General features: G+C 37.7%; 1 protein-coding gene across 1 annotated transcript in view; it reads right to left on the reverse strand.

Moving 5' to 3' along the window:
• LOC135202486 (transmembrane protein 8B-like) overlaps window positions 1-15387 on the reverse strand; it is a 387342-nt gene that overhangs the window by 32760 nt on the left and 339195 nt on the right. The window contains exon 6 of the mRNA XM_064231900.1: window positions 13886-14032. Within this exon, the coding sequence (XP_064087970.1) occupies window positions 13886-14032 (147 nt within the window). The remainder of the gene's footprint in view (window positions 1-13885; window positions 14033-15387) is intronic.

Genomic DNA, 15387 nt, shown 5'->3' on the forward strand with positions numbered 1-15387 from the left:
TGGGCAATCAAATCACCGAAAATAGCGCTGGCCTTGTGGCAGATTGCTGTCTCGGTTATCGTATCGCCAGCGATTTCTTTGTCTTTTATCCAGACAAGAAGCAGCCTTTCCATCTCATCGTGCACATGGCTCCTCTTTCTAGACAAAATACTCACGCCCTTGGAAGGTGTATGTGATGGTAATTGCTTCCTAGCAAAGAAAGATAAAGGAAAGGAGAACGCATTTTCGAGAAGTTCGGCAGTAAGGAGGTTTTCGCGCCCGTGTTGGAGGCACCTATAACCAGTTTCTCGCGGCTGTTCTAGAATCGGCAGGAGTGTTGTGGATTTCGTCGGGACGTGAGAAACGCCATGATTTCTGATGCAATACCTCGTCTAGAGTCATCTAAGAAGTTCTAGAAATCCCTGGAGTCGGTGACGTTCGCCGTAGGCTCCGCCCCCAGAGTGCCGTGTAAATACGACGAACGAACTTTGGAGAGCAGTGATCGTAGAAGAGAGAGATCACCAGTTAGTAAGAGCCACAGATCAGATTATCAGTGAGAGATCAGCAGCAGTGATCGTCAGAGAGAGACTAGAGACGAAGGAACCGACGAAGTATCAATCAAAAGAAGAGTTGTTCGAGAGTTGGTTGGATATTGGTCTAGTCGTCTTCAGGAGTGGACGGCCGTGTTTTCTCGACGTCGAGCAGACTTCAGAGAAGAAAAGGTCCTGCTACAGGTTTTGGGGATTTCATGCCTTTCAAGTAGACTAGTTTCTGCAATACGGAGTCAAGAGGATGACTGCAATTGCCGCTCTACATTTATGAAGCCAGCGTCGTCGAATACCAAATTGGAATTAGCAAGTATTCGAATTGCCTCACTGTTTCCCCCAGTTCATGCAGTGTAAGATTCTATCTTTTTATGTAAATAGGAGATACCATTCTGCATTTACCTTTGTCAGTAAGCTTGTAAATAAACCTTTGTTGTGTTAGTGTTTCTTTCTATATTCGTATCCCCAGTTTCAACTGTTTGTGTTGATATATATATTTTTTTTTATTTCATATCGAACCTGAAGCGGACCCCTCTCAGAGGCCGTAACATTGTGTCGACCTTTAACCAGGATATTTCGACACCGTAACATTGTCTCTGAGATCTCAGAGTCCGTAACATTGTGGCGACCTTGCCTAGGCTATCAACACTAACAGTTTGTAACAGGGAGAATATAGAAAGAATCAGAATGAGTGAGATGGTGAAAGAGTTTATTGAGTCAGGTAAGCAACTAGGTCTGGAGGGGAATGATCTCCGTGATATGTTGAAAAGAAAAGAGAGAAAAAGTATTAGAGAGAGAGAGAGAGAAGTAATGAAAATGCCAGCAAGAGAGAGCAAATGTTGTTAATGCAGCAGGAAGAAAGAGAAAAAGTAGTATGCATGAGCAGGAGGAGAGAGAGAAAGAACGCATGCATGAGCAGGAAGAGAGTTTAGAGAAAGAGCGTATGCATGAGTTGGAAAATCGCTCGGTAGACAAAGCACTCTAACAGTCTTAGTTAGGCCAGAACGAAAAACGAAACTTGATAGGTAGGTATGAGTGCAGTGTTAAAATTAGTACCAAAAGTTCGATGAGGAAGATGTTACGAAATATCATATGTGTGTTTTGAGAAGTTATGGAACGAGTAGGTTTCTCCTTAAGAAACGTGGACTTTATATTTGCAGTCAGTTTTGAGTGGTAGGGCACTTACTGTGCATAGTTGCATGTCTAAGGAGGAATGTGATAATTACGATATCGTGAAAGAAACTGTTCTTAGCGCATATAGGTTAGTACCGGAGGCATACCGTAAGAAATTTAGAAATTTGAGAAAGGATGAAAATATTACGTATGTAGAATACAGTAAGAAGTTAGAAAGGCTGTTTTTTGATTGGTTAACTTCCGCTAAGGTTGAGGATTTTGATAGTTTGAAGAACTTAGTGTTGCTAGAAAATTTCAAATATAACATATCCCCTGAGATTAAACTTTATATAGAGGATAGGCGAGAAGTATCTTTTGCAGGAGCAACTAGGCTAGCTGACGAATATAGTCTAACTCATAATTTGAGTGTTAGTAAGAAACGAAATGATCCTTCGTCTGGTAGAGTACAAAGCAGTAAAGGCTTCAGTCCTAGTAATAGCAATGCGAGTAGAAGTGACTATTCCTGTTATACATACGGAAAACCTGGTCATACGTCTAAGGTTTGTAAGAGTAGGGTGGCATCTGGTGGCTCAGAATTAACTTGTTTCCGATGTAATGGGAAAGGGCATTTAGCGAGGAATTGTGCAGTAGAAAGGAAGGACGGTAAGAAACCAGTGTCTCTAGTTAACCTTTCATCAAGTAGGGATGATGTGATGAGAGAAACTATTAAAGTTTTTGGTGAATTTCTGTCGGAAGGCGTAGTTTCCTCTCTTGGAGGAGTAGATTCGAGAGAAGTGGTCTTGCTTCGAGACACAGGGGCCGCTGTATCACTGATAAGGAGTGAATGTGTGCCGAACAGGGCAGATATCAATATGGAAGAGAAAGTCATGTTAGGTGGATTTCCTAACACTTGTGTTCTTTGTCCTTTGTTGAAGTTGAATTTAGAAAGTCAGGTAGTGTCAGGAGAAGTAAAACTTGCAGTTGTGGATAGTTTGCCCGTTGAAGGCGTTGACATTATTGTCAGTAATGACTTAGCTTTATCCAAGAATGTGAATCCTGTTGTGAGGAATATTCCAGTGTCTGAAATGGTAGTAACTAGGTCAGGTTTAGATACAGATGTAGACTACGGTCATAATTTGTTCGTGGATTTGAACATGAGTGAGTTCGTGGATTCGAACAAGTGGTGTGGCATGAGTGTGGCTGAGAGACCGGACTCTATCGATGCGGACAGTGATAGCCAAGGGGAAGGCGTAGCTGTCGAGAGTAAAGTAGTAAATTTATTTGTATCTTGTACTAGTTACGGAGATGAATTAGGCTCTAACGTTTTGGATAAGGATGAGCTAGTCAAGTTGCAGAAAGAGGATGAGACACTAACCCGAATTTTTGAATGTAAGCTGGATGATGATCTCGATGATGTGTGTAAGGAAACTTTTTGTGTAAAGGACGTAGTTTTGTGTCATGCTTGTTTTAAGTCAGGTAGTGAAGGGGGAATCACAGAAAAATTCGTAGTTTTTAGGAAGCTTCATGAATTAATTTTGAAGTTATTACTTGGTGAGCAAGGACATTTAGGGGTAAATAAAATTTTCAAGTGTATTAGTAGGGCGTACTTTTGGCCTAAGATAAGAAATGTGTGTTTTAAGAGGTTTGCTTTAAGCTGTCCTGAATATCAAATTGCCGGGAAACCGATTCAAGTAATTCCCAGAGTTCAGTTGTGTAATATTCCTTCAGTAGGCGAATCTTTTGATGATGTAATTATAAATATGTTCGGAACTTTGCCTAGAAGTAAGGGTAGAGATGATTGCATAACTAATCTTGAGTATTATAAAAACAATTTAAGAGATGTTTGGCAGCTTGCGGTGGAGAACGGAAGCGCTTGGCACTTAGTGAAAGAAAACTCGAATGGAAGTCAAGGGGAAACTAAAGAGAAACCTTATCTTAGAGCCAAAGAGAGAAGTTTGTGTGTAAGAGATAAACTTTTAGTACTAGTCTCGAGAGAAAGTTCCTTTTTACCTTATAAGTTCGAAGGTCCTTTTTCAGTGTTAGAGGAGAGGGGAAATATATATTATAGAATTAATGTGGGTAAGAGTAGAGCAAAGGCAATAAATGTAAATTTGCTTCAGAATTATAAACTACGCCCCGTGCCGTGGCCTCCACCCGTGTAACAGTGCTATTACTGAGTGAGTTTAGTTTGAGAAAAACACAAGAGGTGTTTTAGTATTTATAAGTTTTAATCAGAGTTCAGAAAACGGAAAAAGTAAGAGAGAAGGTTAATGTTATAGCAGATAGCCTCTCTGGAGATTTCTCAGAATGAGTAGCCTAATAACTGTTTTCTGTTATCGCACGAGTGAGTGTGTGAGTGGAGAAGCTTGCGTGTTTGACTGGATTAAAGCTTTATGCAGATTTGTTTCCCTGCTGTTTAATTCTTGCTTCTCTTTAGAAAAAAATAAAATCAGTTGATTTCATTTTTTTTCTCTTTTGGGGGGGCGTGTGATGGTAATTGCTTCCTAGCAAAGAAAGATAAAGGAAAATAGAACGCATTTTCGAGAAGTTCGGCAGTAAGGAGGTTTTCCCGCCCGTGTTGGAGGCGCCTATAACCTGTTTCTCGCGGCTGTTCTAGAATCGGCAGGAGTGTTGTGGATCTCGTCGGGACGTGAGAAACGCTACGATTTCTGATGCAATACCTCGTCTAGATTCATCTAAGAAGTTCTAGAAATCCCTGGAGTCGGTGACGTTCGCCGTAGGCTCTGCCCCCAGAGTGCCGTATAAATACGACGAACGAACTTTGGAGAGCAGTGATCGTAGAAGAGAGAGATCACCAGTTAGTAAGAGCCACAGATCAGATTATCAGTGAGAGATCAGCAGCAGTGATCGTCAGAGAGAGACTAGAGACGAAGGAACCGACGAAGTATCAATCAAAAGAAGAGTTGTTCGAGAGTTGGTTGGATATTTGTCTAGTCGTCTTCAGGAGTGGACGGCCGTGTTTTCTCGACGTCGAGCAGACTTCAGAGAAGAAAAGGTCCTGCTACAGGTTTTGGGGATTTCATGCCTTTCAAGTAGACTAGTTTCTGCAATACGGAGTCAAGAGGACGACTGCAATTGCCGCTCTACATTTATGAAGCCAGCGCGTCGGAATACCAAATTGATTAGCAAGTATTCAAATTGCCTCACTGTTTCCCCCAGTTCATGCAGTGTAAGATTCTATCTTTTTATGTAAATAGGAGATACCATTCTGCATTTACCTTTGTCAGTAAGCTTGTAAATAAACCTTTGTTGTGTTAGTGTTTCTTTCTATATTCGTATCCCCAGTTTCAACTGTTTGTGTTGATATATTTTTTTTTTTTTTTTATTTCATATCGAACCTGAAGCGGACCCCTCTCAGAGGCCGTAACATTGTGTCGACCTTTAACCAGGATATTTCGACACCGTAACATTGTCTCTGAGATCTCAGAGTCCGTAACAGTGTAGCTGCTTTGATGGCTTCCTTCTGTTTAAGGATGGTGCCTATCATCGACGGATTTCGGCCATATTCCTTAGCGATCACAATCAATCGCATGCCAGCTTCATACTTTTTAATTATCTCCATTTTTGTCTCCAAAGAAAGCATCCTCTTATCTTCGTGAACTTCAACTTTCTTGGGACCCATGACTACGTATATACTGTACATAATTAAGTTATGTAGTAAAGGTATGTACTAAAGTTCTCACACATATACATATAATATAAATATATATATATATATATATATATATATATATATATATATATATATATATATGTGTGTGTGTGTGTGTGTGTGTGTGTATATATAATTATCTATATATATAATATATATATATATATATATATATATATATATATATATATTTATTTATTATATGTATTATATAATATATATATATATATATATATATATATATATATATATATATATATAATATATATATATATATATATATATATACACAATATAATATATATATATATATATATTATATATATATATATATATTATAATATATATATATATATATATATATATATATATATATATATTATATATATATATATAATATAATATATATATATATATATATATATATATATATATATATATATATATATATATATATATATATATATATGACTGGTAAAAATGTTCTGTAACAACAGAATTCCATCTAATAAAAGGAGCCCATAAAAACACCAAAATGTAGAGAGAAAAGTACTATATTTCAGAGACTGCTGTCTCTCTCTTCAGGTATATGAATGAGAAAAGTTTACAGAAAAGGTGGTATTTATACCAAGAGATCCGTCACAAGTAAGCCAATTTAGGTCACCCCCGCTGATAATCTTCCTTTAATCTTCTTAAGCGTTGGTTGAATGAACACTTCGTCGACAACATCTGAGATCCACGCCCCTTTTGAGATGTTCATTACCTGCTTCTCTTTTATTAAGGCCGATTCCATCATTTGTCTCTTGTACCGGCAGTTGCTGCTATAAATTACACGTGACATATTCCAGTTTATTCTATGGTTATGTTCATTTATATGGTTGAAAATAGCCGAGTTCTGTTGTCCATACCTAACTGACCGTTTGTGTTGTATTAATCTCTGGGGAAGTGATTTACCTGTAAATCCGATGTAAGATTGGTCACAGTCCTGGCATGGGATCTCATATACCCCAGAGTCTTTGGGAGATGTCTTTTGTTGGATGTTAATCAGGGATTTGGCTAAGGTATTTGGGTAGGAAAATGCAAAAGGGTTGGACTACCCCTACTACACCCGAATTTTTGCTTGTAGAATGATTCCCCAAATGAAAAGCCTTGACGTAGACTCCCTATTCACAAAAGTACCAGTACAGGACGTTCTTCAGTTTTTAAGGGAAAAATTATCCCCCTATTCAGATCATTTCCCATTGGCACTTGACAAAATAATAAAGTTAGTTGAATTATGTGCATCTAATAACGTATTTTCATTCGGGGAATCATTCTACAAGCAAAAATTCGGGTGTAGTATGGGTAGTCCTTTAAGTCATGTTTTAGCCAATCTGTACATGGAATACTTTGAAACTACAGTAGTAAATGCAATAAAACCCAAAAACATGCTGTGGATGAGATACGTGGATGACATCCTAACATTTTGGGATAATAAGTGGGGTAATTTTAATGAATTCCTCTCAAAATTAAACACATTAGTGCCCAGCATCAAATTTAAAGTTGAATGGGAAACAGACAACAAAATTCCTTTTCTTGATGTTTTAATAATCAGAGACACGACAGAATACAAATTTACCATATACAGAAAACCAACGTTCTCACTTTCATATATTCACTACTTTAGCTATCACAACATTACTATCAAGATAGGTGTAGCTAGCAACCTATTCTTAAGAGCCTTACGAATTTGTTCCCCAGATTTCCTGGAAAAAGAATTTGAACTAATTCGCAAGCAACTTTCATCTTTAAAGTATCCTGACCATATAATTGAGAAAGCAATTCAAAAAGCAAACGTAATTTTCTACCGACCCCCTAAAGACAAGACCAGAGACACACCGAACAATAAAATAAAAATTCCTCACCTGGAGACGATTAAGAGAGTAACCCACACCCTTGGGAAATCTAACCCTTTTGCATTTACCTACCCAAATACCTTAGCCAAATCCCTGATTAACGTCCAACAAAAGACATCTCCCAAAGACTCTGGGGTATATGAGATCCCATGCCAGGACTGTGACCAATCTTACATCGGATTTACAGGTAAATCACTTCCCCAGAGATTAATACAACACAAACGGTCAGTTAGGTATGGACAACAGAACTCGGCTATTTTCAACCATATAAATGAACATAACCATAGAATAAACTGGAATATGTCACGTGTAATTTATAGCAGCAACTGCCGGTGCAAGAGTCAAATGATGGAATCGGCCTTAATAAAAGAGAAGCGGGTAATGAACATCTCAAAAGGGGCGTGGATCTCAGATGTTGTCGACGAAGTGTTCATTCAACCAACGCTTAAGAAGATTAAAGGAAGATTATCAGCGGGGGTGACCTAAATTGGCTTACTTGTGGACGGATCTCTTGGTATAAATACCACCTTTTCTGTAAACTTTTCTCATTCATATACCTGAAGAGAGAGACAGCAGTCTCTGAAATATAGTACTTTTCTCTCTACATTTTGGTGTTTTTACTGGGCTCCTTTTATTAGATATATATATATAATATAATATATATATATATATATATATATATATATATATATATATATATATGTATACATATATATATATATATATCGAACTACAAATGTCCTTTAATATCTAATTCGCTCTACCTCGGAATTTATATATTTTCATATATGTTTAACCGAGGGGAATTTATTAAGCGATAATAGAATTGGCGATCGAAAGACGCGAACCATCGACCTCTCAATACTAGGACTGGCAGTGAAGCCCCAAATCCACCCCGCCACCTCGGTTTTGAGAGGTCGATGGTTCGCGTCTGTCGATCTCCAATTCTATTATCGCTTAATAAATTACCCCTCGGTTAAACATATATGAAAATATATTAATTCCGAGTAGAGCGAATTAGATATTAAAGGACATTTGTAGTTCGATATATGTATATGAATCACGGTAATGTGATAGACTTATATACATATATATATATATATATATATATATATATATATATATATATATATATATATATATATACACATAACAAAATGAAACCTTACAACATGTGAACTGGGGAAACAGTGCAGTTATGAAATACTTGCTGGCCAGTTTTGCAGCTCGAAGTGAGGGCTTCTCAAACAGGGACAGTAGAAACTTCAGACGGCTTCTTGACTCCATACTGCAGAAAGAAATGTCAGTCTTAAAACTTGAAGGGCGGGTTCCTCCTCAAAACCACTTGGTTGCTCAGCGTCGAGATATCTCTCTCTCTCTCTCTCTCTCTGACTGCGGCCTTAACTTGTTTCCATTCATACTCTCTCGTGAGTCCTCTTCCTCTTTTATCCTTCGTCTCTACCTTCTTCTCTTATCTCTCTCTCTGATGATCTGATTTCTCTACTTCCTCAGGGTATATATATATATATATATATATATATATATATATATATATATATATATATATATATATATATATATATATATATATATATATATGGCGATTTGGGGACGGGGCTGAAAAGGGGCGGAGCTTAACCACCGAATGTCGTCTCCCAACAGGAACCTTTTAGAAGGATCCAGATGAAAAGTTACATCATAATACGCGGCATTTCTGATGACGTGACGGCGTGTGCTGAGTTCCATAACACACCTGGGGATTCTCAAACAATCATGAGAACAGACGCCTCCAACACGTGCGCGAATGCCTCCTTGCTGTAGACCTACTCGAAGAAGATGCATTTTCCTTTCCTTTAATATATAATTCTTTGCTATAAAGCGATTACCATGCCCGTTCCCCCAAAAGAAAAAAAAATGAAAACTGATTTTATATTTTTTTAAAGAAAAAAAAATCAAACAGCAGGGGAACAATTCTGCATAAAGCTTTATCTCAGTTAAACAAGCACACTTCTCCATTCATTCACCCAACCGTGCAAACAGAAAATGGTCATCAGGCTACTCATTCTGAAAAATCTCTAGAGAGGCTATCAGCTATAACATTATCCTTTCCCTTTATATGAACTATCTTCAGGTTATAGTCTTGTAATTCTAAACTCCAACGCATTAGACGTTTATTCTTATTCTTAAACCTCTCCAAATAAACTAACGGATTATGATCAGTATATACAGTTAAAACAGAACTATACGTGGGTAAATCTCAAAGTGTTGCAAGGCTGTAACTAAACCAAACAATTCCTCTTCAATAGTGGAATAATTCTGCTGCACTTAATTCAGTTTCTTTAAATAATAGGCAACTGGGAGTTGCATTCCATTTACTTCTTGTAACAAAACCCCTCCTACGCCAATATCACTGGCATCGATCGCTAAATTAAATTCCTTAACAAAATCAGGTAATGATAAAACTGGCTCATGAATCATTATAGCCTTTAACTTGTTGAAAGCTCCCACACACACGACATCAAATACAAAACTCTGTCCTTTCTTAAACAGATTAGTTATGGGAGCGCTTATTTCTGAGAAATTTGGTACGAATCTACGGAAATACGAAACCATTCCGAGAAATCTCATGGCCTGTTTTTCAGTTGTTGGGATTGGGAAATTTACGATAGCTTCTATGTTCCGATCCTTGGACAGATTTTACCAAGACCTACTTTATGTCCTAGATAAGTAACAGAGGCTTTCCCAGATTCGCATTTCCTTAGATTAAGAACGAGATTTGCTTTGGTAAGGGCTTCCAAGACTCTTGCTAAAATCCTTACAAGATCCTCCCAAGTCTCCGAAAATATCACAAGATCATCTAAGTACACGGCACAGTTGTTGATGCCATTTAAAACTTTTTTCATTAACCTTAGGAAGGTACTGGCTGCGTTCTTCAAGCCAAAAGCCATAACTTTGGGCTCGAAACTACCAAATGGCGTTATAAAGGCGGATATTTTCCGGGCTCGTTCACTAAAAGATACTTGCCAATAACTTTTAGCCAAATCAAGATTTGAGATGAATTTGGAATTTTCGATTCTATCTAAGCAATCATCAATCCTGGGTAAGGGAAAATTACTTTGCTTAGTTACACTGTTTACCTTCCGGAAATCAATGCAAAATCTATCTGATCCATCTTCCTTTTTCACCAGAACTACCGGGGAACTCAATTCACTCTTGCTAGGTACTGTCAAATCATTACCTAGCATGTAACTAATTTCCTTCCTCACAGATTCTGCTTTTTCTAGCCTCAGACGATATGGACTTTGCCTAATGGGTTACGTGTCCTGCAACTCACTCAATATCATGTTCTAAAACATTGGTTAGGCCTAGTTTGTCACTAATAGTTTCAGGATAATTCACTAAAACATTACATATTTCCTTCAATTTTTCCTTTTCTAGCCCTTGAATAAAAACTTCGAAATTCTTAAGCACCTCGGAGTTTTTCTCAAAACTAATTTCTTTCCGAGACACCGTTACTACAGGCACGGTGCGTTTGTTGTTTTTCTTGAGCAAGTTTACATGCAGCCACTTTGCTCTATGCTTACCCATATCTATTAAATAATTTAGATTTACCCTCTTCTCTAAAATTGAAAAAGGACTTTCAAACTTATAAGATAAAGAGGGACCTTCTTTCTGGACTAATGACCGAAAACCAGCTCGAAAGGACTAAATCCTGTAGTGTCGTTCGGTGCCAACCTTAAAGCTAACAGAACAAAAGTTAACTTTTCTTCCTAGTCGTGTTCGAAGTTATTACACAATTTTCATAAACGACTCTTTAACGTTTGGTGAAACCGCTCCACAATGCCTTGTGATTTGGGGTGATAAGGTGTGGAAGTTACGAGTTTAATGCCTAACTCTTTCATTCTATCCTTGAAATATTTGGATACAAAATTACTACCATTATCACTGTATAGTACGAGGCAGACCATACTTAGAAAAATAATTTAACAATTGTTTAACTACGGTCCTTGCATTACAGCTTCTTACAGGTATCGCCTCTGGATAGCGAGTTAGTCTATCAATGATTGTCAACAGATATATACTCCCTCCCTTACTTCTAGGCAAAGGTCCAACTATATCGATAACTACATTCTCAGAAGGTTCACCTACTGAAGGAATATTACACAACGGAGCTCTGGGAATTACTTGATTCGGTTTCCCGGCAATTTGGCATTAATGACAGCTTAAAACATACCTCTTTAAATCACTCCTCATTTTAGGCCAAAAGCACGCCCTACTAATACACCTGAAAGTTGTATTTACTCCTAAATGTCCTTGCTCATCATGCGCCAACTTCAAAACTAGTTCGCGAAGCTTCCTAGGAACCACTAATTGTTCAGTGATTTCCTCTTTACTACCTGACTTAGGACGAACATAACGGCACGAAACTTCGTCTTTTAAACAAAACGTTTCCTTACACACATTATCGAGATCATCATCCAGTTCACATTAAAAAATTTGGGTTAGTGTCTCATCCTCTTTCTGATACTTGACTAGCTCATCCTTATTCAAAAGGTTAGTGCCTAATTCATCACAGTAACTATTACTTGATTCCGCTACATCGACTACGTCATCCTCGACAGCTACACTTGTTTGGCTATCACTGTCACCGATAGAGTCAGATCTCTAAGCCACACTCATGCCAAGATCAACCTCGCCACCCCTCTCACACTCGTTTGAATCCATGAACTCACACTTGTTCGAATCCCCAAACTCACACTCGTTCGAATCCACGAACAAACTATGATTGTAGTCTATGTCTGTATCGAAACCTGACCTAGTTTCTACCATTTCAGGCACTGGAATCTCACTCACAACAGGGTTCACATTCTTGGATAAAGCTAAGTCATTACTGACAATAATGTCAACGCCATCACGAAAAGTTACATCATAATAATACGCTGCGTTTCTGACGACGTGACGGCGCGTGCTGAGTTCCATAACACACCTGGGGATTCTATAACAATCATGAGTACAGATGCCTCCAACACGTGCACGAATGCCTCTTTGCTGCAGACCTACTCGAAGAAGATGCATTTTCCTTTCCTTTAACATATAATTCTTTGCTATAAAGCGATTACCATGACACCTGGGAGGTAGTGGGGACTGATGTTACTGGGTTTTGCACAAACATAAAACACCTGGGAGGTATTGGGGACTGATGTTACTAGGTTTTGACCCACACATAAATCTTGGTCTGAGAAAAAAAGAGTTACATATCTGCTGCCAGTTTTGCCATTAAGATATAATTTCCTCTTTCCTTAGTTCTACTGAACCATAGGAATTACCGGGACAGTTTAAAATGAGCAGTTTCATAATTAAAATTTACATGTAGTCGGTATGAGCTATACCCACCAGCACAGATTATCTATATTGATAATAATTGTGGAACATTCTTTACATAAAAGTTCCAAATAGAATGATAAATTCTTCAAAACAACTTTCGCTTCTATAAACAGCTAACAATTACAAACTGTAAGAATTGCCAACGTGTACTGCTGAAAAAGCTTTTCATGCTCATTAAAATCGTTGTTCATGGTCTAAACTAAATTATTTTTAGATGGAACTTGAAACACATACTCAACTTTCAAGTTGGAAGTTTCTATGAATTTCGGTAATGAACTCTATAAGTGAAGAACGAAACTCTCGAAGCTAACCTAAATTGCTAGCACCGACATGTACTGATGAAAAACTATGGTTTATGGCTTTTCACGCACACTAAAATCATTGTTCCATTTTATAAACTAAGAAAATTTGTAACTAAAACATGAAATTGTACACTTAGCTTTCAACTCATATGTTTCCATGAACCTCAGTAATTAAATTAATAAGCGAAGAACGAAATTCTTGGACCTAGCCTAACGATCATAAATCATAAGAAGCACCGATGTGCGCTGGGGAAATAAGCGGATTACTGCTTTTCACTCTCAGTAATTCATTGCTCCACAGTCTAAACTAAACCATTTTTAACTAGAACTTAAATCTATGCGCTTAGCTGAATCAATAAGAGAAGAACCAACTTCTCTGAGCTCTGATTTCTTGAATGACCAGAGAAAGGAAAGGCATCTTGGTTGGATTTTCATCATATGTAAGCAATAACCACTTCTTCTTCTTGCAGTTTTGATGTACTAGTAGGTAAACTAGGTACAGGCAGTCCCTGGTTATCGGCGGACTTGGTTAATGGCGATCCAGTTTTATGGCACGAGTCTAGCGCCATAAAATCGGTGATTTATGGTGACGTAATGAGCAGTTTCGGTTATCAGCGCCATAAGGTGCTGATAATAGAGTTATGGTCCAATAACATACCTAACAGAGGCGCCATTAACCAAAACTCCGTGCCATAAGCGCCATAAATCACCGAGTTTCAGTTAATGGCAGTTTTCGCTTACCAGCACCCTACCAAGAATGGAACCCCCGCCAATAACCTGAGAATAATAGAAAGTGCCCTATTATCCCGAGTCCATTTATACTCTGTCATTTGTTATAAAGTTTATCATTACGACACAATACCTGGCCATAAGACTAGTCTGGTCACCATGGAGCTCTGAATAGACCATGGAAAGGGTACTCCTTGAGGATGAGACAGTGACTACGCTATAAAAAAATAAACAGCATTAAGTTTTTGACATATCCAAACTTACTTTGTAATTATCTTTGGTCTGTACAAGGGCAAACATGATAAGGCCCGAAAGCGCTAAAATTATGCCAGTGCTGCGGTGCAGCAGTTGTTTGCGCGAGATAGATGGCCAGGTACCTTTCCTCCAACGACAGTAAACAATGTGACAAGCCTGAAAATACAAAATGAACAATTAATTAAGGCTTGATGCTTTATATTCACAATTCAGTGTTTTACAATTCATAACATGCCTTTGTTTTTCCATCTTCACTCAACAGACTACTGCTAAATCTAACAAAGTACCTTAGCCTTAAATGCTAACTATTAGGAGATTCAGGGTCTCTGTAACACAGTTTTTTGGACTTTGATCCTTGTCAAAACATCGGATGTAGCTGAAAGTTGACATATGTATATTTTACAACCACACACAAATTTTGTCAGCATTATCAATAACCTAAACCCTGATAGTTTTAATTTTTACCCAATATTTTTAATTTTTACAGAGTAAAAATGGTCTAGCCGACGCCATGGCCAATGATTACGAGCCAAGAGTCGAAAAACATTCATTACGTAAGCAAGGTAAACAAACACCTCTTGACGAAATGTTGCCCCGCCCATCCACCAGACAGAAACCCAAAGACTTTATGAATGGCGGAACGATACATAGATGTGGGTGGGGTATCAGTGCTAACGTAGTAATACTACTGTGGCAGTAGTGCCGCAACAGTATAGCAGTAATAAACATGAATTAAACGTTTAGGCCAACTGTTGGGATCCTTGAGGATCATTTAGCACTTCTTACAACTACTCGAGAAATTAGTTTTTATAGCCAGAAGTTAAATTTTCTAATCCAACAATGCCCATGGTAGCCTTCAATGTTATCCTGAATTATAACGAGGCAAAAGTGGGTGGAGCCTCATGAAGTCATCATTCTGACGATAATTATTGGTGAAGGTTTAAAGCCAAAATACGGTACCGGCTATTTTTTTTTTTTTTTATTAAATAGGTAGATAGCCAATAAATAAAAATTGCTTGACATTGGATATAGCAGTTATCAAATCAAGCTTGTCTACTATGTTTTTGATAATTACCAACTATTCCCTACATCTTGTCAATCTGATTGTGACCTATAAAGTAGAATGTGATTTCTTAGGAAACATATTTTGGGAGTTAGACTAATAATCGAAGTGTTTTTGAATTTATTAACCTATTTCGTTGGTTTGTTCATTATGACAATTATCAGTGGAGAGGTTCCAGAGTTCATAAAGGTGTACTGCTTTGCTTGTATTTAAATTTGTATGTCATTGTTGCCAGAGGTTTAGCCTTCGTTACGTATAGCCAATCATCCATCAAGAAAGAGGGAAGATATGGTGTCATAAGTTACGTAACGAGTGCGTTCGAAACCTTTTCTCTGAGTAAGTTGGCCCGTCTTCAAAAAAAGTCACTTTTACATTATAAGTACCAAATTTATTCAACCTACGTAATGCAGAATACAGTCAAAATTTATGTGTAGATATAATATGTATT

Source organism: Macrobrachium nipponense, chromosome 30, assembly GCF_015104395.2.
Source record: "Macrobrachium nipponense isolate FS-2020 chromosome 30, ASM1510439v2, whole genome shotgun sequence".
Taxonomy (NCBI): domain Eukaryota; kingdom Metazoa; phylum Arthropoda; class Malacostraca; order Decapoda; family Palaemonidae; genus Macrobrachium; species Macrobrachium nipponense.